At 43.8% G+C, this 26,093-nt stretch overlaps 1 protein-coding gene across 3 annotated transcripts; it reads left to right on the top strand.

The window, feature by feature from the left end:
- Positions 1–1,176: 1,176 nt before the first annotated feature.
- On the top strand, positions 1,177–26,093 carry LOC109880638 (epithelial splicing regulatory protein 2). 3 transcript variants are annotated; one of them, XR_004210911.1, is made up of 18 exons: positions 1,244–1,416; positions 1,590–1,741; positions 2,218–2,346; positions 9,735–9,848; positions 11,309–11,423; positions 11,507–11,608; positions 11,976–12,030; positions 12,584–12,694; positions 12,854–12,986; positions 13,206–13,248; positions 13,803–14,104; positions 15,131–15,361; positions 15,548–15,746; positions 18,480–18,690; positions 19,235–19,430; positions 21,326–21,347; positions 23,977–24,076; positions 24,617–26,093. XR_004210911.1 is itself a non-coding variant. In XM_031831256.1 (17 exons), the coding sequence occupies exons 2-16, from the start codon at positions 1,610–1,612 to the stop codon at positions 24,064–24,066; spliced, it is 2,163 nt and encodes a 720-aa protein (XP_031687116.1). In that variant the 5' UTR covers positions 1,177–1,416; positions 1,590–1,609; the 3' UTR covers positions 24,067–24,076; positions 24,617–26,093. The 3 variants fall into 3 exon arrangements, 2 of the variants coding, with proteins under 2 accessions (XP_031687116.1, XP_031687115.1); XM_031831256.1 differs by lacking the exon at positions 21,326–21,347 and having other exon boundaries at positions 1,177–1,416; XM_031831255.1 differs by lacking the exons at positions 21,326–21,347; positions 23,977–24,076.

The raw sequence follows: 26,093 nt of genomic DNA on the forward strand, positions 1-26,093 counted from the left end.
CGGTACTCCTTGTATTCAGTCTCATTATTGCTATTTTATCTTGTTACTATTTCCTTTAAAAAAAAAAAAAATTTGTCTTACTTTTTAAGTCTGCATTGTTGGGATAAGGGCTCGTAAGGATTTCACAGTAAAGTCTACACCTGTTCTATTCGGCACATGTGACAAATACAATGTTATTATGTAGCAAATAAATAGGAGCTTGACAAACCTGGTGATGGTTAGGCATTACCAGCCAGGGACATACATGTATTTTCTGTATTAGGTGGTGGAACAGAGTTTCACTTTCAAACTTGGCACAAGAGAAGCTAAAATTCCTATATTCTTTTAAAAACATGGACCGACACAATCATTGCATCAATGCTGGGTAATAAATTCTGCAGTCAAACTTGTTCATTATGTAATCAAACATTTTTACTGGATATGTGTTCAACAAAAGTTAAACATTGCCATTTTGCTACTATTTCTGTTAAGTCTACACATACAATTTGATGCACACCTTGGATATACCCAACCTATGCACCACACAGAACATAGAATGCATTGCAACTGCCTGTGCAAAGCAATGCTGCAAGGCAAACACAGTGTTCTTTCATCTACCCTACTGCAAGCAGTACTGATGCACCAAGTCTGGAACCAACAGGACCCTGAACAGCTTCTACCCCAATACCATAAGACTGCTAAATAGTTAACCAAATAACTACCCTGACTATCTGCATTGACCCCCCTTTGAGAGACTGCATTTGACTCATCACATATGCTGCTGGTATTGTTTATTATATTTTTCAAGTCACTTTATCCCTACCTATAAGCACATATCTATCTCAATTACCTCGTGCCCCTGCACATCGACTCGGAACTGGTACCCCACAAGTTATCATTACTCTTTGTTTATGTATTCCTCGTTATTATTTTTCTGTTTTTCTCTATATTGTTGGGAAGGGAGCGTAAGTATGCATTTCACTGTTAGTCTACAGCTGTTGTTTGCCAAGCACGTGACAAATAACATTTGATTTCGTTTTGAATGTAGCCTTACTTCTGGTGTGCCAAATCGCCAACACTGTCGGTGTGATAGAGGCGTTAGGTGCTGTGCTACTTCAAAGGTGTGTGAACAGCCGGATTCTTATTTGCTACTACTTCCGCCAAACATACTAAACCAATCAGGTTAGTTTACATAGATTTTGGTGCGCTATGTCCCGCCCTCACCTTTGCCATGCGGCCAATAGGCCAACTCCCCTGGGAGCTTGACTGAAAGTAAGCGGCTGAATCATACACAGGTAGCTCAAAAAAATAGCGAGGGTGAAAAACAATTCTGGGCTTGTCATGGAGTTCGCGTGAAAGAAAACAGGGATTTTTTCCAATTTTCTTTACCAGTTAAACCAGTATCTTTGGATAGAACACGCTCAAGTACTTGATCAGGTAGAGTCTTTGGTCGAAATCTCTTTCGTGTCCTCTTGAAAATAATCTTTCTTTTCCCCCTATTCGTTTACTTGACTTCAATTGAATTTCCAGACCTTTTGTTTTCTTCTCTTATCACTGGAAAAAGGTGGACCCTGGTGTTATTTTTATTTCATCTTTGCTTTTAATTGTAGTTTTACCCTTGTGGTCCCTGATGGCTTCGCACAGTGATACTCTGGTGGTGTTCTTTGGGGCAACAGCTGGTGCAAATGGGGGTAAACTGGGTTCGGATGAGAGGGAAATAATTCTCTTGGTGTGGCAAATTGTGGATCTACATGAGAAAAAGGTACGGACTTTCTCACCCGTTGTAAAGGTTTCTTCTTGACTTTTTAGTGTTTTTGTGTCCTAAGTAGTGGATTCATGTTTTAACTTGACAGCTGACATATTAATCAACAAAGGTATGCGTTCTGTAATTATTTGTGGGTCACAGTTTTAAAAGTGTGCATGGGCCTCAACTAATCCAACCGATCGGCTCATGGGTGTGTAGCCTACACCTGTCAGATTTAACTTCAGTGAAATGCTTTAAATATATGTTGAAAGAAAGCATACCTTTTTGGTTATATGTCAACGCCTTGACATTGGCAACTGTGCGTTGACAATTAACTGCTTTGGTTGACAATTAACTGCTTGTTTGATGGTCTGAGTTCATAAAATTGTCATGTTTAGTGCTGACTTGGGAAATTATTTGCGTTTTCACCAAACTGTAGTTTATAACTAAAATGGATGGCACATGCCATGGTGAAACACCGATTCCGTTCACAGGTTGGGAAACTTCAGAGACGTCTTGTGAAGCCCGACTCTTTGGAGTTGACAGACCAGAGTAAAGAGGAGACTGGGCTGTCTGTGGAGGAACTCTACAAGGCTGAACCTCTGGACAAAGTTCTGCAACAGGTGAGACTGATTAGGCTACTGGTGAAGATTCCTGTTCAGGCCCTAAAACATTTTGGGACTCAGATCTAGAGTCTTGTCCTTTGCTTTCCTGCATTCTCAGACTTAAATATTTTAAACCTGACTCCAAAGAAAAGCTTAAGATGTTGAACAAAGCATTTAATCTATAATATGATAATGGCTGAACTTTAACTGGCAAAAACAACCATGCATGATAAGAATGACAGCATTCAAATGGTCTGTGTCACCAACCACCTGGAGGGAGATAACAGGATGAAGCTTGATGCTGAAGTTTTAAGTAAATGTCAAGGTGTGTCGATTTTTCTCAACAAATGGAAACCCCTGAAAGGTATCTGACCTTTACAAATGATTCCACTTGGTTTGGCTGCTGTTTGGCCAATTAAACTCTGACAGGTCGTGAGTAGTTCTATCCAAAATGGTATCCTATTCCCTATAGTGCACTACTTTTGACCAGAGCCCTATGAGAATAGGGTGTCATTTGGGACCGGCTCAGTGTAGTTGCTGGTTTGAGTAGGCTTGCTTGGCTAAGCAGTGACTGCCGTGGGGTTGAGGTAGGGACGGGGAGGCAAGCAGGTCTAGTCTTGTCCCAGACTGATGCGAGCTGCTGACATCTGGAAGACTGAATGTTTACCTGGGAATGCAAAGAAATACCCCTGCTGGGTAGAGAGGACGGAGAGAGAAAGTGGGGGAGTGACAGAGACCCCTGCCCATAGCCCAGTACCTGTTTTCTCAGGCCAGGTAGTTGTGCGATAAGGCAGTCTGTTCCTGTTTATGATGACCAGGATGTAAAAATGTTTTCAGGTTCCACCTCCCCTGGTATGTTTTGACAAAAGGGCTTATGTTGCCAAACGTGTTTCTCAACCGCTCTGTCTGCCTGCAGTGTTGAGAGTATTTGTATGCACTCTGTAGGTAGGTAGTTACACCGAATCCCATCCACTCTGTAGGTAGGTAGTTACACCGAATCCCATCCCCGCCCCCAGCAGTATTTCAATCATTGAAAACTCCATATTACCAGGCTCTCCTTGTGATTTAGGGTTATGATTAGAGACGCTGTCTGACTCAATGCTGTGGGCCTCTCCCATGCAACAAGCAGGTTTGTTGAAGTGACCAGTCCTTCCTCAACAACATTTTGCAATATAGCCCCTGAGTTTGACAGTGCTCTTGCTGTTGACACACTATAGATTTAGAGTAGATCCGTACTGCAAGATGCTCTCACTGCTGATTGCTGAAGTAATCTCTAGTTTGAGTTTCTATACCTGCAAGCCATCCCAATTCATTTGTTTTGTGGGTCTGTGGACCCTTTAAAGATTAACCAGAAAAATCCATTTTTTACTGGCTTACCTCTGTCTGCTAGGTCACTTTCTCTTGCCATTGGTCAGGTTTAGTTTATTTATTTGTCTCTATTGATTTAAGTCAGGCAGTCAGTGGAGGAATGGAGACATTCAGCTAATGTGAGTCATACGAGAGACTGCCTTTGGGGTTGTAGGTAGGAATAGCTAACTAACCTAGCAGAGACCATATCTCAGTGGACCTGTCAATGTCATAAGGCCAGAGTAGCCAAGCCAAGGATGCAGATTTGTTTTCTTTGGAAGATTTATTTAGTCTGAGAAAAATGGCGATAGAGATTAGAGCTGGGCTGCACCCTTTCCATCGGGGGGGACTTTAACTACTGCTCCTTGTGGGCTTGTAGCCTGCCTTCGATTCAGCATATCAACAAGTTTCTCTCCCTAAGATTGAGTTTATAAAAATAAAAAGTCAGAATCCTGTTGTAGATTCTCTAACTGTTCTCAGATCAATGGGTTTGTCTGGAAGACATTTGGGGTTTGGACTTATTGAACCCCAGTCAGTCTTAGGCCCTCACTTATTAGGGCCAGTATTGAGTGTGAAGATCCTCATATCAGTGCAGTGATAGCATGTCAGAGCCTGTGTACTCTGTTCCAGGGACCCCGGAGCAAAGCGTGTTCAGCTCTCTGTGCTGCTAAGTCTCACTCATAGGTGGGGCAACGTCACCCTGTTCCAGGTTGTGAAGGCACTGGGGCAGGTGCACAGCAGAAGCAGATAATGAAAGATAGTGCCAGCAGCAATAAAACACTCCCTCGGTCTTCTCCCTTCCTGCTCTCCAACAGCATTGTACCTTGTAGAGAACAAGCCAGAGGATCCTATACAGAGCCAGCATTGTAAACATCGAATCTCCACAGTCCAGTCATGAAATGACTAAAGTTTGGGACAGTGGTGTGACTGTAACAGGCCTAGCCATGAGTACAGCCTGGTACTCTCTACTCTCTTATCGTGAGCCTCATCACCACCCCTGCTCTACTCCTCTCCATGGGTCCAGTCTTAACACCATGCAAACACACCAGCTATAGCTTATACTACAGAGCAAACACAGATGGGTACAGGTTCAAGGGTACTCCTACCTCATACTCACCCATGGCACAGTGCAACAGAGAACCTCCCATTGGGGGAAAATGAAACCAATGGTAATCAATGAATGGTTGGCTGGTCAGATATATTACAGTGACAGTCTATGCACGTTCTCATTTGTTGCATTTCCTATTCTGACAGCCTTGCTGCTAGTGTTGGCATATTTATCAATGCCTGTTTCCTTTGTTAGGCCTGTCCTGTTGGACATGTTTGCTCTAATAGTATGCTGGTTTGGCAGAGAGGATAGAGTAAAGGGTGTGTCGCTTAGTTCCTTGAAAACATTTGTTTCTATTCCTAATCCTGCTGCTGGTTGTGCAAGGTGAGGCTGCATAGATGTGAAAACAGCCGTGAGCTAACAAACACCACACCTCACCCACCATGCATTAGGTTGAACACAACTACCTTCACATCCTGGTCTGTTCCTGCTGGTACGTGTGTGTGGAGAGGGTTCTTGGTAACTAAACAAATGTGATAGATATTTGCATGTCAGTGTCTGAGGTGACAGAAGAATGTTTAATATCCGATGGCTTCTGAGAATGATGCTCTACCCCCCCCGAAACAGAGGAATAATTTTGAATTCCACAGCGCCTCAACCTGTTTGGGCTGTTTTGTTCCTCTCTGTGTCACATACTCAACTGTGTCAGTCGAGACTTTCCTTGACTAATATCCGTCCTATTATCTATGGGACTACTTAAATGACTGGCATCTATACCATAGATGTTACCAGATACATTACCGTATCTGTTGATACCCCTATGACATACAGTGTGTCATCTGTCATGGCTCCCAGATGAGTCATTGACCTCTGGATCCTTGGCAGCCAGTCTTTTCAGAGAAAGCCAGTCAGTTGTCTTAGGGGCCTATCTGACTGGCCCACCTTAGCTAATGAGCTTCCTGTGTGTATCAGTGCTTCCCTAACACAGATGTTATCACACTATGGTGAAATGTAGCGTACCAGGCCCTGAAGTGGCATGGGAACCCACAGCTCCACGTGGCAAGACAGAACTGTCCAACAACTCAGCATCCTGGTCCCGGTCACCACGAGGACTCAAACATCTCATCCCTTTTAGGGTGTGATAGGTTCAGGATAGCTGTAGGCAATAGATGCAATGAAGGGTTCAACAAAACTCTTTTTTTTGTAGTCTCAATACAATGCATATGATGGTATAGGGGGCCTAGTGTTGTTTTGTCCAGTGTGATGGTGTTTGTGGGTAACGGCAATACAGGTTTAAAAATATATACTTCTGTGTATTGATTTTAAGAAAGGCATTGGTGTTTATGGTTAGGTACAGTCATCCAACGATTGTGCTTTTTTCGCAAATGCGCTTTTGTTAAATCATCCCCCAGCGCTGCATCGATTATATGCAACATGTTCAATCTGGTTTAAATAATGCAAAAACAAAGTGTTGTAGACGTAAAAAAGCTAACATTTAAGTTCCTTGCTCAGAACATGAGAACATATGAAAGTTGGTGGTTCCTTTTAACATGAGACTTCAATATTCCAAGGTAAGAGGTTTTAGGTTGTAGTTAATATAGTATTTATAGGACTATTTCTCTCTACCATTTGTAGTTCATATACCTTGACTATTGGATGTTCTTATTGGCACTAAAGTATTGCCAGTGTAATAGTATAGCTTCCGTCCCTCTCCTCACCCCTACCTGGGCTCGTACCAGGAACACATCGACAAAAGCCACACTCGATGCAGCGTTACCCATCGCTCTACAAAAGCCGCGGCCCTTGCAGGGCAAGGGGAATAACTACTCCAAGTCTCAGAGCGAGTGACATTTGAAATGCTATTAGCACACACCCAGCTAACTAGCTAGCCATTTCACATTGGTTACACCAGCCATTAGGCTGATAGGCTTGAAGTCATAAACAGCGCTGTGCTTGCGAAGAGCTGCTGGCAAAACGCATAAAAGTGCTGTTTGAATGAATGCTTACGAGCCTGCTGCTGCCTACCATCGCTCAGACTGCTCTATCAAATCATAGACTTAATTATAACACCCAGAAATACGAGCCTTTGGTCATTAATATGGTAGAATCCGGAAACTATAATTTCGAAAACAAAACGTTTATTTCAGTGAAATACGGAACCATAAAGTATTTTATCTAACAGGTGGCATCCCTACGTCTAAATATTCTTGTTCAATTGCACAACCTTTAATGTTATGTCATAATTACGTAAAATTCTGGCAAATTAGTTCGCAATGAGCCAGGCTGCCCAAGCTGTTGCATATACCCTGACTCTGCGTGCAATGAACGCAAGAGAAATTACACAATTTCACCTGGTTAATATTGCCTGCTAACCTGGATTTATTTTAGCTAAATATGCAGGTTTAAAAATATATACTTCTGTGTATTGATTTAAAAAAAAGGCATTGGTGTTTATGGTTAGGTACAGTCGTCCAACGATTGTGCTTTTTTCGCAAATGCGCTTTTGTTAAATCATCCCCCAGCGTTGCATCGATTATATGCAACGAAGGACACGCTAGATAAACAAGTAATGTTATAACTTAGATTATGAATGATTGATTGTTTTTTATAAGATAAGTTTAATGCTAGCTAGCAACTTACCTTGGCTTCTACTGCATTCGCGTAACAGGCAGGCTCCTCGTGGAGTGCAATGAGAGGCAGGTGGTTAGAGCGTTGGACTAGTTAACTGTTAGGTTGCAAGATTGGATCCCCCGAGCTGACATGGTGAAAATCTGTCGTTCTGCCCCTGAACAAGGCAGTTAACCCACCATTCCTAGGCCGTCATTGAAAATAAGGTGTTAACTGACTTGCCTAGTTAAATAAAGGTATAAAAAATTGGAAAAATCGACGCCCAAAAATACAGATTACCGATTGTTATGAAAACTTGAAATCGGCCCTAATTAATCGGCCATTCCGATTAATCGGTTGACCTCTAGTCACTACAGTCCCTGGTTCGAATCCAGGCTGTATCACATTCGGCCATGATTGGCAGTCCCATAGAGCGGTGCATAATTGACCCAGCGTCGTCCGGGTTTGGCCGCAGTAGGCCGCCATTGTAAAAAAATAATTTGTTCTTTTAACTGACTTGCCTAGAAATTAGCCTCACTGACTCACAATTAGTCACTAACGACCATTAGATCTTCTGGACAGAACGTGATAAGTAGTAGCTAAACAAACCATGAATTGGTGAATAGTTTATTAGAAATGGAAAGAGTATTTGAGAAGTGTTGCCTATTTTGATGTTGGCTAAATTGAGCCATTTTTTTTACTTTCAGTATCAGTCCGTCAAGGGAAATCTAGTTTTCTTTCTAACAAAGGTATCTACATATATTTCAGGATGTTGTGTATCAGAATTCATAAAAACAGTTTTGAGAACACAAAAGTGGTTTCTTGGCACAACTTAAATTGAGCCACCTACACATTTTTGTACTGAATGAAGTATTACCACTACCTTTTTCAAAACCATGCCCATCTTTATTTCCAAAACACAATTCAACACAATCAAAATAGTTTTTTTTGTCTTTTAACACGAGCTTAACACCTAACAAACACTTGAGCCCATAGACTGGAGCTCTCTGTTAAGGGTGTCAGTTATTTATTTTACTGTTGCAGCCAACATATATACTATTGCGTCGTCAGTGTACATAGACACACATGCTTTATTAAAGGTCACTGGAATATCATTAGTGAAAACAATAATGGCCTAAGGTACACCACACTCAACCAAATTTGTTATAGAGGCTTCTGTGCTGGGTTTAGGACCTCATATTGAAACTTAGACTCCAATTTATGTATAGAACAATCTTAAAATGACCTACTGTGGTTTAGACACAAGCATAATGAAACCTCTTAACACAATACATTAATTTGACTTGGTGAAAATATATCTTTTGGACTTAACTTGCTTACCACTTTTTCCATGTGGTTTCTTCCTTCACAGACTAAATAAAATGATGACCTCTTCCTCAATATTTGATCAGATGATACATTTTATGTGTAGTTTCCTAGAAACAAGGGTGGCTCAACTTACCCCACTCTCCCCCAATAGACAGGATACCAAAACTATATCCTCAAAGAAGGAATCCAGGCTAGCTAGAAATACAATTGGCAGCACTAACTGGCAAATTGGAGAGGTCATTTTGTTGGTTGAGGTGATGGTGAGGTGTTATGTCTGACTGTTAAAAGACACCAGTAATGTTTACACAACACTAGTAATGGGCCACATTAAATGCAATGATTATTACTGAACACAGACCTATTTCGGAGTCCCTGCTGTGGGGCATGGTGTTTTATAGGGCCTAGTGATTGGCAAACATTGTTTTATAGGAAGCGAAGCAGCGGCTGGTTTCTCTGGCTGGGGTTGGTTGTTTTCCCCTTTCCTGTCTGGTTGGTCTGGTTGTGACTGTTGGTCTAACTGCTAAGTGAAATCCTCCCTGTTCCAGGTGCTGATTAAAACCACAATCCCTCTTGTCTGCTTCCTTGCTATGAAAACACCTGAAAAAAACTATTTGCGTTGGTCAATCTCAGGACGCATCCCTACCTGTTCTTCCCCCAGAAAACACAAACCTACCTGTTCAGGGAACTTGTTCGTACCAGTAGGCCTAAAGACTTGGCCTATTTAAAGTGTTAACGGTTAGAAACACTGTGCTAATTCTTATGGGAGAGAACTCCCTGAGCACTATTATTCTAAAACAAACCAAGCATAAAAACCTTTGTAGTTAGCAGTTTGCTGCAGCAGAGCATAATTAATCAGTACTGTGTTACTCTGTGGTTGCTCAGAGGTGACATTGGCACTCCCATGTTTGTCTGCTGGTCACAAGTGGTTTACACTGGATCTCTAAAAGACCATAGGGAGCTACTTGGCTGATAACTAAAGTATGCCTTTACTTTGTTGGTTTTGTTGTGTGTGTGACTCATTGTATGTTCTCACAATAACTCTCATCTTGTATCTTTCTTCATTCTCTCTCTACAGTTCCAGCAGTCCGTCTCAGCGGAGTTGAAGGCTCTGGGCAGAAGCTCCTACACACTGTGTGTCGACGGGCCCCTCATCATACGACAGGCCCTTCACCCTGAGGCCTCCAAGAAGGTATTGATTGGCCCTTGATTTTCTAACCTACCATTTAGGGAAAATGTAGCAATTTTGATAGAAAATATAATTGCTCATATTTACTGACCTAGTTAGGGGAATTTCCACCACGTATAGAGTTGAAGTCATTAAAACTCGTTTTTCAACCACTCCACAACTATAGTTTTGGCAAGTCAGTTAAGACATCTACTTTGTGCATGACGCAAGTAATTTTTACAATTGTTTACAGACAAATAATTTCACTTATAATTCACTATTACAATTCCAGTGGGTTTGAGAATTTCAGAAAATTATGTCATGGCTTAAGAAGCTTGTGATAGGCTAATTGACATAATTTGAGTCCATTGGAGGTGTACCTGTGGATGTATTTCAAGGCCTACCTTGAAAGGAATATCTTCTTAGGCGTACAGAGGCCCATTATCAGCAACCATCACTCCTGTGTTCCAATGGCACTTATGTTAGCTAATCCAAGTTTATTTTTAAAAGGCTAATTCGATTATTAGAAAACCCTTTTGCAATTATGTTAGCACAGCTGAAAACTGTTCTGATTTTAAAGAAGCAATAAAACTGGCCTTCTTTAGACTAGATGTATCTGGAGCATCAGCATTTGTGGGTTCGATGACGGGCTCAAATGGCCAGAAACAAATAACTTTCTTCTGAAACTCATCCGTTTCTTGGCAATTTCTCACATGGAATAGCCTTCCTTTCTCAGAAAAAGAATATACTGAAGATCTCGTACAACGCTGTGTACTACTCCCTTGACAGAATAGCACAAACTGGCACTAACCAGAATAGAAAAAGTGGGAGGTCCCGGCCGGTGCACAACTGAGCAAGAGGACAAGTGCATTAGTGTCTAGTTTTAGAAACAGACATTTCCAGCTACAATAGTCATTTCCGACGTTAACAATGTCTACACTGTATTTCTGATTAATTTGTTATTTTAATGGACAAAAAATGTGCTTTATTAAAAAACACTGACATTTCTAAGTGACCCCAAACTTTTGAACGGTCGTGTGTGTGTGTATATATATGGAAAAGGTATTATGTTAATCAGTCTCTTGGACTTTGTTCAGGTGAAGTAGGCACAATGCTATAATTCAGTTCAGATAATGAGTCTGGTATTTGTTTGTATATTCTTTACATTTGACCTTTTAGCCACGTGTGTAAGTTGTAATTCCTGGGTCACAGTTAGCAGTATTTCTCCTGTGCTTGTGTTGAGCAGTAACGTCATCATCTGCACAGGAATGCTAGCTATCCACACAATCATCCGTAGATGGCTTCATGTCATCTGTTTTCCCCGCTTTATCTCATCCCCTCTTTATGCCACCTATTCCTGGCTCCCTTCATTGCATCACTCCTATTATCCCTCCTTTTCGTGAGGTCTGTCTACAGAGTACGCTACTATTCAGCGAATGTTGAATGGACTAATGACTGACCTACCTGTTGTGTGTCTGTTTCAGAACCTGGTCCTGCCGGAGTGTTTCTACTCCTTTGTGGATGTGAGGAAAGAGTTCCACAAATGTTGTCCCAATGCTGGACAGGTCCAGGACCTAACACTGCACTCTATGCTAGAATGTAAGTCAGAGTCGGATGAAATGTAATCATCTGTTCCTAGTACTTATATAAATGACTGATAAAACATCCTTACATGTGCGTAGATGTGTGCATCCCAGAACTTCCCCTGTCAGAGCAGGTGATGGGTCTGAAGGAGGTGAGGTGTATGGTCCAGCTCTCCCTGCACATCCTGGCTGAGCCATACAGTAAGTCTATACATCTCTCTCCTCTTTTGCTATCGCATATCGCTCTCTGTCTGTGCCAGTCCCACCTGGCCACCCCACAGCCCTGTCAATCTCTCTACGTTAGGTGGCTAACAGGAATGCTGCTGAAGTTGCAGGCTGGCAGGCCAGATCTGTTGAGCATGAAACAACCTGGCAGCATGGAGCAACACTTAAAAACAACATTTGTTGTATTGTTCAGTCTGAATATAAGTGAAGTTGATTGGCTTCTGTTGGCGGATCCAATGTCAAGCCTAATGTGAAGTTATTTTTTATCAGTATGGTCCTTTTGAAGGTAAATGTGGATAGAAGTTTGATCCACATTGTAAATTAGTGTTTGAATCTCTTGCAGACCACAAATTCTCATGCTTTGAAGCTGTGAAGTACAAGCTTGAATCGGGAGCATGGTATGTATATTCTCAGTGCATCGACTTTATGTAACCTCACTCAACCAGGTTGTGTGGCAACGTCTCTATACTAAACCTGTTGTTTAGTGTTCACTGCAGTTGAAGCCTAACCAACCGTCCCTCCCATGTTCAGAGCCAGGCTCGTAGCATTGATTACAGCAACAAGGGAAACCACAAGCGTGTCATTAAACCACTCCAACTTTGCCATTAAGTACTTAACTGGCTATCCAGTAGCACCACACAAATCTCACTACGGTGTCTGATACCCATTGCCCTGAAAACCCCTGGCATGTGTGTTGCCGTGCTAGAGTAGTGTGAAGTAGACTGTTAAACTGCATAAGTCCCAATTTTTACCATGTCTCTCTCTGATGAAGACAACTTACTGAAACACTTTGGTTTTTAACAATATAGAAGTACTATTCAAGTCCATTTACATTGTCTTCAAGAGTTTCTGAACATTACTTTCTCTGTCTCATGCAGCATTGAGTTTAGTGTGTAACCGTTAAACACTGTTCCCCATGTTGACTGTGCCTCTCTGGTTTGTCCCCTGCAGCAGTAAGACTGAACCAGTGGACAGTGAGACCGTGATCAGAGCCAGGGGGTTGCCATGGCAATCCTCTGACCAGGACATCTCCCGCTTCTTCAAGGGCCTCAACATCGCCAAGTATGTTACCAAACCATGACTGTGTGTCATGTGATTAAGCCACGGTTCCACTGAGAATTGGGCGACTAATACCCACAGGATGTTGTACATGCAGCTTCGCCTCCATAAAGGGTCAAATTGTTCTGACCTTTCCTCCAACCTCTCCCTGTGTATTTCTAGGGGTGGTGTGGCCCTCTGTCTGAACGCCCAGGGCAGGAGGAATGGTGAAGCCCTGGTTCGGTTCATCAACCAGGAGCACAGAGACCTGGCCCTGGAGAGACACAAACACCACATGGGCAGCAGATACATTGAGGTCAGCATCCGTATAACACCGCAGCCCCTACATCTAACACAGCCATACTAATGCTGTTGCTTCACTAATGGATCCAATACCGTTACAGCATCAGCTATGCAGCCAATACTGTTACAGAGGAAAAAAGTGTCATGCTTTCCAACTGTAGCACAATGCAAGTTGCATTGGTCAGATGAAAGGCCATTTGGAGTTGCTAAGAGTCTCCTCTCATCCTCACAGGTATACAAAGCCACAGGAGAGGAATTCCTCAAGATCGCTGGAGGTCAGATTTCAGACTTTTTTTTCCCCTTCCCTCTCTTCCCTTGACTAGAGGGACTTTCCCTGTTCCTCCGCCCTGTACCGCTCTGGTTCTCTGGCTTATCCTGGGGGAATGAAAGGTGCTTTGTGGGCCTCACCCCTCAGAGGCTAGTTGGAGGAAGGTAACTTTACCCCTGGCCGACAGTGTCTCACCTCATCCTCCCGGCGGCCAGTGAAAGGCCCAGCTCAGGGCCATACAAAGGGGGCGTGAATAGACAAAGAGCAGAGCTGATACAGGAGAGAGAGCAGGGGGAGAGACTAGTGTCTGTCTGTGGACTCTAGCCAGTCGACTGGAGATCTATAATATCTGTCAAGACATTGGACTTTCAGCAGATACTGTTTGCCCTAGACTCTGACTCACTACTCTTGTATTTTAAAGTGATGTAATGCATTTTATCATTTTATTTATTAGTGGCAATAAGCAACAATAATTTGCATGTTAAAGGGACCAAGTAATTAGCTAAAGGTCTTACTTCTCACTTATAGCTAACTCTGTTTCCTCTCCCTCTGTGACTGTAGGCACATCCAACGAGGTGGCCCAGTTCCTGTCCAAGGAGAACCAGGTGATCATCAGGATGAGGGGTCTTCCCTTCACCGCCTCTCCCCAGGACGTGTTGACCTTCCTGGGGGCCGACAGCCCTGTGACGGACGCTAGCGACGGCCTACTCTTCGTAAAGTACCCTGATGGGCGGCCCACAGGTGACGCCTTCGTCCTGTTCTCCTGTGAAGAGTACGCTCTGAATGCCCTGAAGAAACACAAGCAGATCCTGGGCAAGAGATACATTGAGCTGTTCAGAAGCACTGCAGCAGAGGTCCAACAGGTAAAACACATCAGTCACTGTTTATAGGTGTAGTAGAATATAGAGCTGTTCAGAAGCACTGCAGCAGAGGTCCAACAGGTAAAACACATCAGTCACTGTTTATAGGTGTAGTAGAATATAGAGCTGTTCAGAAGCACTGCAGCAGAGGTCCAACAGGTAAAACACATCAGTCACTGTTTATAGGTGTAGTAGCCAGTCACTATGAGGTAGAGCTGTTCACACAGGTTCAGTGTAGTAGAATGTAGAGCTGTTCAGAAGCACTGCAGCAGAGGTCCAACAGGTAAAACACATCACAGTCACTGTTTATAGGTGTAGTAGAATATAGAGCTGTTCAGAAGCACTGCAGCAGAGGTCCAACAGGTAAAACACATCAGTCACTGTTTATAGGTGTAGTAGACAGTCACTATGAGGTAGAGCTGTTCACACAGGTTCAGTGTAGTAGAATGTAGAGCTGTTCAGAAGCACTGCAGCGGAGGTCCAACAGGTATGGCATCTAGGGACTCAATGGGGTTTCTTTACTACTTAACCTACTATCAGAGATGCATCAATGCCATACCTGTTGCACCCTTGTACTGCAGCCAAGGTGCAACAGTTACATTATAGTAGACAGTCACTGTGAGGTAGAGATGCATAGAGCGTTTTGAAGACAGTTGAGGTCCAACAGGTACAGTGTTCTAGGCACTGCCTGTCACTTGATCATTTCTTTAGAAAGGAGGACTACTGGCTATGAACCTCTTTCTCCATATTTAACCAGTTCTCTAATTTGTTGTGCAATGACTATTGTGTTTACAGTGTAAGACATGACTAAAGTTGAAGGACTATACGTGACACAGCATAGAATGCGGTCCCCATGAGTCAGTTTGCTGGAGGATGGTACTCGTGTCATGACACAGGAGTTGTTTGTTTGACTATTATATCAAAGCCTCTTGTAAATGAATGTCAACATGACTCAACACCACAGAAACAGCAATATAATGAAGTCTGTGCCGACTTTGTCGTCTGACCTTTTGACCTCTGCCCTCTTAGGTCCTGAACCGTTACATGTCCACCCCTCTGATCTCCACACTGCCCTCCTCTTCCATGGTCCCCATGCCGGTCTTGGCCACGCCCCCTTACCTGGCGACTGGCAGCACGCGGGACTGTGTCCGTTTGCGAGGTCTACCCTACACCGCTGCTATAGAGGATATACTGGAGTTCATGGGAGAACACACTATTGATATTAAACCACATGGAGTTCATATGGTGCTCAACCAACAGGTACTGGTACACACACACGCCATGGTACTTTCACCGTCTTATATTAAATACTTAGTGTAGATGAAGTGATGGGTACAAGCCCAGGATTCGGAAGCATCTCTACACTATTGAGATGTGACCGAAGTTCCCACCCTAACCCTTTCATCAGAGCATCATTCTCATCTGTAACCTCCCTCTCCTCTCCAGGGTCGTCCCTCAGGTGACGCCTTCATTCAGATGAGGTCAGCTGACAGGGCGTTCATGGTGGCCCAGAAGTGCCACAAGAAGATGATGAAGGACCGCTATGTGGAGGTGTTCCAGTGTTCTACTGAGGAGATGAGCTTCGTCCTGATGGGAGGAACACTGAACCGCAGCGGCCTGTCCCCTCCACCCTGCAAACTACCCTGTAAGTCCATAATACACCTAGCTGAATCACTGCATGTCCCATTAATGTTTCAGAACATATCTTGTAAACAGGAGAATATCTAGCAAGGACAACAGGACAAGTAGCTTTCAGAAATGGTTGTTTATTATTAAAACGGACATGTTTCAGTCGATGTTATGCCTTTTTTTTAATGGTTTGTTCAGGGAACATACACTGCTCAAAAAATAAAGGGAACACTTAAACAACACAATGTAACTCCAAGTCAATCACACTTCTGTGAAATCAAACTGTCCACTTAGGAAGCAACAATGATTGACAATACATTTCACATGCTGTTGTGCAATTGGAATAGACAACAGGTGGAAATTATAGGCAATTAACAAGACACCCCCAATAAAGGAGTGGTTCTGCAGGTGGTGACTACAGACCACTTCTCAGTTCCTATGCTTCCTGGCTGATGTTTTGGTCACTTTTGAATGCTGGGGGTGCTTTCACTCTAGTGGTAGCATGAGACGGAGTCTACAACCCACACAAGTGGCTCAGGTAGTGCAGCTCATCCAGGATGGCACATCAATGGGAGCTGTGGTAAGGTTTGCTGTGTCTGTCAGGGTAGTGTCCAGAGCATGGAGGCGCTACCAGGAGACAGGCCAGTACATCAGGAGACGTGGAGGAGGCCGTAGGAAGGCAACAACCCAGCAGCAGGACCGCTACCTCCGCCTTTGTGCAAGGAGGAGCAGGAGGAGCACTGCCAGAGCCCTGCAAAATGACCTCCAGCAGGCCACAAATGTGCATGTGTCTGGTCAAACGGTCAGAAACAGACTCCATGAGGGTGGTATGAGGGCCCGACGTCCACAGGTGGGGGTTGTGCTTACAGCCCAACGCCGTGCAGGACGTTTGGCATTTGCCAGAGAACACCAAGATTGGCAAATTCGACACTGGTGCCCCGTGCTCTTCACAGATGAAAGCAGGTTCACACTGAGCACATGTAACAGTCCGGAGACGCCGCGGAGAACGTTCTGCTGCCTGCAACATCCTCCAGCATGACCGGTTTGGCGGTGGGTCAGTCATGGTGTGGGGTGGCATTTCTTTGGGGGGCCGCACAGCCCTCCATGTGCTTGCCAGAGGTAGCCTGACTGCCATTAGGTACTGAGATGAGATCCTCAGACCCCTTGTGAGACCATATGCTGGTGCGGTTGGCCCTGGGTTCCTCCTAATGCAAGACAATGCTAGACCTCATGTGGCTGGAGTGTGTCAGCAGTTCCTGCAAGAGGAAGGCATTGATGCTATGGACTGGCCCACCTGTTCCCCAGACCTGAATCCAATTGAGCACATCTGGGACATCATGTCTCGCTCCATCCACCAACGCCACGTTGCACCACAGACTGTCAAGTAGTTGGCGGATGCTTTAGTCCAGGTCTGGGAGGAGATCCCTCAGGAGACCATCCGCCACCTCATCAGGAGCATGCCCAGGCGTTGTAGGGAGGTCATACAGGCACGTGGAGGCCACACACACTACTGAGCCTCATTTTGACTTGTTTTAAGGACATTACATCAAAGTTGGATCAGCCTGTAGTGTGGTTTTCCACTTTAATTTTGAGTGTGACTCCAAATCCAGACCTCCATGGGTTGATAAATTTGATTTCCATTGATAATTTTGTCAGCACATTCAACTATGTAAAGAAAAAAGTATTTCATAAAAATCTTTAATTCATTCGGATCTAGGATGTGTTATTTTAGTGTTCCCTTTATTTTTTTGAGCAGTGTATTACACAGGCAGGGTTAGCTGTAGTAATTATGCACTCCATATTAGTTGTAACACACCCATTAAAACACTGAAGGGTTTGTTTGCATACACATGGTTAAAGTGGGTGTGTCTATCTATCCCAGTGTACTTTGTTCTATTAGTGCCCTGTTGCTATAGAGATTAGATTCCTGCTTATCATATCACTAAGGGCAGTGCACACTCTTGGTGTGGCTATTGGCTGTTGTGAATTCTGATGGACACACTTTGAGAGCAGTTGCTCAAATGGCTGTTTGTTTGCTGTCAACTTTGTTTCCATTTATTCAACCTCATGTTTGACAACTGTAATCTCACTGGCTTGACCTGGAGTTATGGCAGTCACTCACTCGGGTTGCCAGGTTGGTAGCAGAGTGTACCTGGGAACGCTCATCCCCACAAGGTCACTCGGCGCCTTCAGCCCAACAAGGTCACTTGAGTTACCAGATTGGTTTGGGGAGTGTACCTGCAAACCCGCCCTCAACCCACAAGGTCATCTGACTGTGTTTTGTGTCAATGTGGCAACAGACCCATACAGCCTGTTTGTGTGTAAATACACTACCTCCCTTCATCCATCACTGTGTTTATGTTGTAGGGTTAGGGTAACATCAAGGACAGAACTGGAGCAACTGAGTAGAATACTACCTTGAGGCTTTTATGTGACTAACCTAGTCTTATCAATCATATGTAAAACTATAGTTTTTCCTAGTGACCATGCTTCTGCATTGCTTGCTCTTTGGGGTTTTAGGCTGGGTTCCTGTATAAGCACCCGGTGACAACTGCTTATGTAAAAAGGGCTTTATAAATACATTTGATTGATGTTGTATGCCGCTGGGAGCTGTGTGATGGTTCAGCGTGATGTTTGATGTGCAGGCTTAGGCATGATGGTGTAGTAATATTGAGGTTATGATAAGGATCCAATGTTCCTGTGTGGTTGTATCTGAGATTCTGAACTTCGCTCTCTGTCCTCTCCCCAGGTCTGGCTCCTCCGGCCTATGCTGCGTTCCCTTCTCCTGCCATGCTCTCTGAGGCTGCTCTGTACCAGCCCCCCCTACTGGCCACCCCCAGAACACCCCAGCCCCCACACAGCCCCCACCCCACCCCCACGCTGGCCTACTACCCCCCACAGCACCACCCTGCACAGCTCTACATGAACATGAACATGAACTACACTGCGTACTACCCCAGGTTAGTGTGAACTACACTGCGTACTACCCCAGGTTAGTGCGAACTACACTGCACACTACCCCAGGTTAGTACGAACTACACTGCGCACTACCCCAGGTTAGTACGAACTACACTGCGCACTACCCCAGGTTAGTACGAACTACACTGCGCACTACCCCAGGTTAGTACGAACTACACTGCGCACTACCCCAGGTTAGTACGAACTACACTGCGCACTACCCCAGGTTAGTACGAACTACACTGCGCACTACCCCAGGTTAGTGCGAACTACACTGCGCACTACCCCAGGTTAGTGTGAACTACACTGCGAACTACACTGCGCACTACCCCAGGTTAGTGCGAACTACACAACCATTTCCCTCTAGGGTTTTGTCAATATGAACTGTACATCCTCTTTTGTCATGTGTGTTTCATGTATTTATGTATGCAGTTCAAAGTGCCATGTTTGGTATTGATTTTGACACTGGAACATCTTCTGAATAATGTACACTTGCTTCCAAAGAAAGAAAGAAAGAAAAATAAATGTGTTTCTCTCTCGCTCTAGCCCCCCAGTCTCTCCCTCCACGATGAGCTACTTTGCGTCTCCTCCAGGGTCAGTAGCGTTAGCGGCCCAGCAGCCCCATGCCCAAGGCCACGTTGCCTCTCCCATGATGCCCCAGCACGGTGCTCTAGTTAGGATGCAGGGTCTGCCCTACAACGCCGGGGTCAAAGACATCCTCAGCTTCTTCCAGGGATACCAGGTCAGAACCTCCAATATGACCTCCAATACTAACCTCTCCTTCTCCCTCCATAGTCCCCTAAAACAATCCCCTCCCTCCCTCTACCCCAGTCTCCTTAGTTCCAGTCTCCCCAGCCCCCGTCTCAAACTCCATTGCAGTTTAATGTGTCTTGGTTGATTTCTTTGCCACTCTTTTTGTGTGTATTGTCCCTTTCATATACAAAGATCCCACAATTTTACCATGCCAGCTTTTTTGTGGGGGTAAAAAAACATGGCAAATTAAAAGCCACCTAAGACCTAGTCATGATTCCTGCATGTTCACAGATGCTGTAACCAAAATACAGGTAATGGGTCTGTGTGATTGGTTCTCTACTTTTCAGGTAAATTCATGAACACTTCCATTGTTTTAACATCTCCCTAATTTGAAATGCAAACAGCCCCCATGGTTTAACACCATCCCTGCCAGTTACTCACTGACATGTATAAAAGGTATACCTGCAAATGAGTTGGAAATAAGGGGCTGTTTGAATGGGGCTCATATGAACATTGCCTTGTGGTATGTTACCTGTAAAAATACATCTTCTGTCTGATGTGGGTATATGTTTGTGCCTGTGTGACAGACTGTAGCAAAGCAGGATGTTCTGCTAGTTTTACAGAGTTTAGGAGCTGTTGGTTAGAGTCCTGCATCTGGTCAGCTCCCTGCGGTTGACCTGCAAAAAAAAATCAGCTAGTGGGTGCAATGAAAAAGTTATTTCAACCCACGGTTCGACTCGCGGTTCAGAACAATTATTTTGCTGGTCGGAAGCATTTTAAATCATGATAAAACTTCTTTTTTTTTTTTACAAACCCTGGATCTTATTGTGTTGTGAATTCCATTCTGTGAGCGGTGAGGCAGACATGTAGGCTACCAGCCATGCACGCAGTGGATCAGGCAACTGTCCATTGTGTGGTGCTGAAACTTGTTTTATCCCCCCACGTGAATACGTTGCCAAGTGTACTTTCCCTGGCTAGCCTAGCTCACGTGAAAAAGGCTAACGTAGGCCTAACCAGAGAAATAAAAAGGTTATGAAATACACCATAGTGGAAACAGGTGCTGCATGAGTCATTGTGGACCAGGACAACAACCCGGTAGATGGAGTGGCTATGCAGACAGCAAAACTTGCAAGCAGGTATTTGTTTAAGGTGGGCCAATTCAGTTAATTCAGGCTTTTGTTCATTTGGACCATACGCAGGCCATATGAAGTTTAAACCGGTGCGCTGTTTAAAGTTTGAGTAGGCTATAGCCTATAAATGTATTATTGCAGCCTATATTAGATTCTTGGAATTGTTTAAGTTTCAATTCAATTATTTGATTATCTAAACAATATTGAAATATAAAGTTTTTGTCAGCTGTAGGCAATTCTATGCAGGTGGATCAGGTTGAGGAGAACAGTCTTTCGTCAGGTGGGGCTCTGAATTGGTTTTGGGCGGGTGCGGCTCCAGAACTGACCCGTGTAGGACTCTACTGTCGGTACATTGTATGGCTTGTGTTACATCAAATGTTATTGGTCGCGTACACAATTTGCAGATGTTATCACGGGTGCAGTGAAATGCTTATGTTTCTAACTCCAACAGTGCAGTAATATAAAACAATACACACAAATTAAGAAATACCTGGACAAACCCTTCTTATTCATTAATAGCATATTTGTATAATTCCCCCACCTCATGACAAAACCAGCTTTATGTTTAACTACAAGCCTGTAGGCAAACCCATCATTCAGAATTGAACAGTCTGTGTGCTCATATATTAGCAACCAGAATGCTTTCCTGCAACACAAACCATGGTTCAGCACTGCAGCATATTCAATAAGGGACGTGTGCACTTGTGCTCTCCCCTTTTCTTGCTTCTCCCTCATTGGCTGACTGGCTGAGTAGGCGGAGTGAGTCTACAGAGGAGGTATGAACTGAACTCTCACAGTACTGTGACTGACTGGGCTGGTTGGGCAGGTGTATTAGGTGTTCTAGCCTGACGATACAGGGATGGGATTCAGGTGTTTTTGCTAAAGGTTTGGGTCTCTTTGTGCTCTTAAAGGTTTGTTTAGAAAAGTTTTTAATGTCATATGTGTGTGTTTTCCTCGGGGCTAACTCTAAGCTCCCAGCATGTGAGAACACCTGACCAGTTACTGTAGGGCTTTACAGTCCTACACAGTGTATATGCTAAAGAGAGCGTGTTGCTGAGTTCAGTCCTGACTCTTGACTAAACCACTGTAAACTCATCCTGACCGGTTATCCCCTGGTTTCTGCTATCTGGATCAATTAGAAACTTGTTGTGCTTTCTGACTGAGCACTCAGTTTGGGTGAGGAACTGTTCTGATTGGTGTCTTACACTACACTTGTAGTGAATGCATGTACAGTTGAAGTCAGAAGTTTACATACACTTAAGTTGGAGTCATTAACTTGTTTTCAACCACTCCAAGTTTCTTGTTAACAAACTATAGTTTTGGCAAGTCAGTTAGGACATCTACTTTGCATGACACAAGTAATTTTTCCAACCATAGTTTAGAGGCAGATTAATTCACTTTATCACAATTCCAATGGGTTAGAAGTTTACATACACTAAGTTGACTGTGCCTTTAAACAGCTTGGAAAATTCCAAAAATGTCATGGCTTTAGAAGCTTCTGATAGGCTAAATGACGTCAACTAGAGGTGTACCTGTGGATGTATTTCAAGGCCTACTTTCAAACGCAGTGCCTCTTTGCTTGACATCATGGGCAAATCAAAAGAAATCAGCCAAGACCACAGATTTTTTTTTTGTGGACTACAATTCTGTGTCATCCGTAGGAACAATTTCCAAACGACTGAAGGTACCACATTAATCTGTACAAACAATAGTACGCAAGTATAAGCACCATGGGACCAAGCCGTCATACCGCTTAGGAAGGAGACGCGTTCTGTCTCCTAGAGATGAACGTACTTTGGTGTGAAAAGTGCAAATCAATCCTAGAACAACAGCAAAGGACCTTGTGATGCTGGAGGGAACAGGTACAAAAGTATCTATATCCACAGTAAAACGAGTTCTATATCGACATAACCTGAAAGGCCGCTCAGCAAGGAGGAATCCACTGCTCTAAAACCGCCATTAAAAAAGCCAGACTACGGTTTGCAACTGCATATGGGGACAAAGATTGTGTTTTTTGAAGAAATGTCCTCTGGTCTGATGAAACAAAAAATAGAACTGTTTGGCCATAATGACCATCGTTATGTTTGGTGGAAAAAGGGGGAAGCTTGCAAGCCAAAGAACACCATCCCAACCGTGAAGCACAGGGGTGGCAGTGTCATGTTGTGGGGGTGCTTTGCTGCAGGAGGGACTGGTGCACTTCACAAAATAGATGGCATCATGAAGTAAAATTATGTGGCTATATTGAAGCAACATCTCAAGACATAAGTCAGGAAATTAAAGCTTGGTTGCAAATGGGTCTTCCAAATGGACAATGACCCCAAGCATACTTTCAAAGTTGTGGCAAAATGGCTTAAGGACAACAAAGTCAAGGTATTGGAGTAACAATCACAAAGCCCTGACCTCAAGAACATTTGTGGGCAGAACTGTGTGCGTGAGCAAGGAGGCCTGCAAACCTGACTTACACCAGCTCTGTCAGGAGGAATGGGCCAAAATTCACCCAACGTATTGTGGGAAGCTTGTGGAAGGCTACCCGAAATGTTTGGCCCAAGTTAAACAATTTTAAAGACAATGCTACCAACTAATTGAGTGCATGTAAACTTCTGACCCACTGGGAATGTGATGAAAGAAATAATAGCTGAAATAAATTATTCTCTCCTATTATTCTGACATTTCACATTCTTCAAATAAAGCGGTGATCCTAACTGACCTAAGACGGGAAATGTTTACTAGGATTAAATGTCAGGAATTGTGAAACTGAGTTTAAAAAAAAATGTATTTGGCAAAGGTGTATGTAAACTTCTGACTTAAACTGTATGTACAGTGGGGCAAAAAAGTATTTAGTCAGCCACCAATTGTGCAAGTTCTGCCACTTGAAAAGACGAGGCCTGTAATTTTCATCATAGGTACACTTCAACTATGACAGACAAAATGAAGAAAAAAAATCCAGAAAATCACATTGTAGGATTTTTAATGAATTTATTTGCAAATTATGGTGGAAAATAAGTATTTGGTCAATAACAAAAGTTTGGCAATGAGAGGTCAAACGTTTTCTGTACGTCTTCACAAGGTTTTCACAATACTTATTTTCCACCATAATTTGCAAATAAATTCATAAAAAATCTTACAATGTGATTTTCTGGATTTTTTTTTTCTTATTTTGTCTGTCATAGTTGAAGTGTACCTATGATGATAAATTACAGGCCTCTCATCTTTTTAAGTGGGAGAACTTGCACAATTGGTGGCTGGCTAAATACTTTTTTTGCCCCACTATATGTTCCAAAGACAGCTTTTAGGTGGGTTGTTGGGTACTTGTGGTGTATCTACATTTAAGTGTGATTGTATTTATGTGCTGTGTGTGTATATAATGCTCTACCAAGTCTGACTGTGAACCTCATTACACTGTAGTACTCTCCTGAAGACTACAGCAGCATGGTTCAGATGAGTCAGGGACAGACCAGGAGTCTGATCCAGCCCAAAGAGTGGCTCTGTCTGTAGGGAGACTTGGGTAAGTTACCAGCCTACCCTGTACCTCATATGGCCCCCGTCTGCCTGCCTGCCGGTCCACCTGCCTAACGTCAAATCAACAGTGTGCTCCAGAGTGACTCTTTCTGTTTCTCCTCTTCTCCTCCTCGCTCTCTCCCTTCCTCTCCTCCTCCTCGCTCTCTCCCTTCCTCTCCTCATCCATCTTGACCTGAGTGTGCTAACCTACTCCCACAGACTGATCAGGGGATTGCTTTTGGACTGTAGCTCTTCTAAAGGGAAGCATGCATTAGAAGAAATTGCATTGACCTGTGGTTTCTCGTCTGACTCATCCAACTCTACTGGGTTGATCAGTGCAGGATCTCCTCTCCAACTCTACTGGGTTGATCAGTGCAGGATCTCCTCTCCAACTCTACTGGGTTGATCAGTGCAGGATCTCCTCTCTCCTTTGCCAGATTGTGGCCCCCTGGTGTTGGGATGGTGCTAATGACTGAGCGGTGTGGCTTCTATCCCCTCTCTCTCTCTCCACATCTCTCCTCCATCTCCTGTGGTTTGTTGCCTCCAGCTCCAGCCAGACGCCGTCCTCCTGTTGTACAACTTCAGCGGCCAGCGTAGCGGCGAGGCCCTGATCACCTTCCCCAGCGAGGAGTCAGCCAGGCGGGCCGTGGCCGAGCGCGCCAACCACCCCCTGTCTGGTCTCCCCGTCCGTCTGCTGGTGTGCTGCGACTGACCTCGACCAGCTGACCGCGACCATGGAGGGAGGAGTCGAGGACCACAACCGCTGATTCCTTCTCCCTTGTCACTTCCTCTCCCTCCACTACTGATACGCACGCACACACACCTCCCCACAAACAATCTGCCGACTCTCCTCCCTCTTAGCCTACTTCTCAAGCTCCCTCTCAACATTCATACACAGACCGACAGACACCTCTCCCCACAGCACTAGGTTGGTCACATATTTATATTTGATGCACATCCTCCTTCCTGTGTGTCTGGCACGAAGTGCCTTGTGTGAATACTTCCATAACATCCACCGACGATGCCAATGAAATGTACCACTCACCTAAAGCATGAAACCACTTCGCCCCTTGTTTTAGCTAAATGACCACTACAGCCCCACTATATAAGATGTTTATACCTTCAAACAAAATCCCTATTCCCCTGTCTGGTTTGTCAGTCTGAAAACACTGTGTGTAGCCTACTGTATGTATGTTAGTTGTATATGATGTGCCTTCCAATGCTGGGCTGTACAGTGTAATATTAGATAAGAGCCATATAGACTGACTGAAACTACTACTGTACTGGATAGAAGGGAAATCAGACGCTCGTTCCACTACTCCCTTTTCTAAAACTAGAAAAGACCAGGCCACTATGTACAGTAGTGAGAGCCACAGTAACATGCTGGATGCTGAGCTTAATGACAGCTACTTGTGTAACAGTGTTTGTTTCTGCTGTGGAAGCATTTGTATGGCATACTATTCTAAATAGAATGGCATGTCCAAGTACTCTTTGTCTTTGTTACAATCAGAGTAGGCTAAGGCTCAATTAGCCGAAGGATACTAGCATGACAAATATTGATTCTTTGTTTAATCCAAAAAACTCTTCCTAAAATTTAGATTTATTTAAATGTGAAAAGAGTTGGCTGTTGGTCTGCATGATCTTCAGGCAATATCCTTTAAAGGGAGTAGATCTCTGTGCCATCTGTTTTCTTCCAGACTATTTGATAGAAGTGTCCTTCTGCAGCATGCTTTCCATTCTCCCTTGTTATTGGACTGTCAAACTGTGTAAAAAAAAAAAAATATGCTGAATGAGTTGTTCCTGTGACTGGGCTACTGAGAACATTAGTGTCTGGTTTCTCATCTTTGCTATGCCTATATTACCCAGAGTGCAATAGCAGCCCCCTCTGTGGCTTGGCTGACCTCTGGTGGCTGATGGAAAACAATTTTTGTTTCTTTTAAGCAAGTTTGAGACTTGACTTGATGAATTTTACTACTATATGTGTATATAACTGTTTGAATAAATACAACTTTATTGCCCCAGTG

This window comes from Oncorhynchus kisutch, linkage group LG8 (genome assembly GCF_002021735.2).
Source record: "Oncorhynchus kisutch isolate 150728-3 linkage group LG8, Okis_V2, whole genome shotgun sequence".
Classification (NCBI taxonomy): domain Eukaryota; kingdom Metazoa; phylum Chordata; class Actinopteri; order Salmoniformes; family Salmonidae; genus Oncorhynchus; species Oncorhynchus kisutch.

Coding starts and splice junctions, on each gene's coding strand:
- LOC109880638 (XM_031831255.1), top strand. CDS start 1,610: ATGGCTTCGCACAGTGATACTCTGGTGGTGTTCTTTGGGGCAACAGCT. Junction 12,695..12,853: donor AAGGGCCTCAACATCGCCAA/GTATGTTACCAA, acceptor GTGTATTTCTAG/GGGTGGTGTGGCCCTCTGTC. Junction 13,249..13,802: donor ATTCCTCAAGATCGCTGGAG/GTCAGATTTCAG, acceptor CTGTGACTGTAG/GCACATCCAACGAGGTGGCC.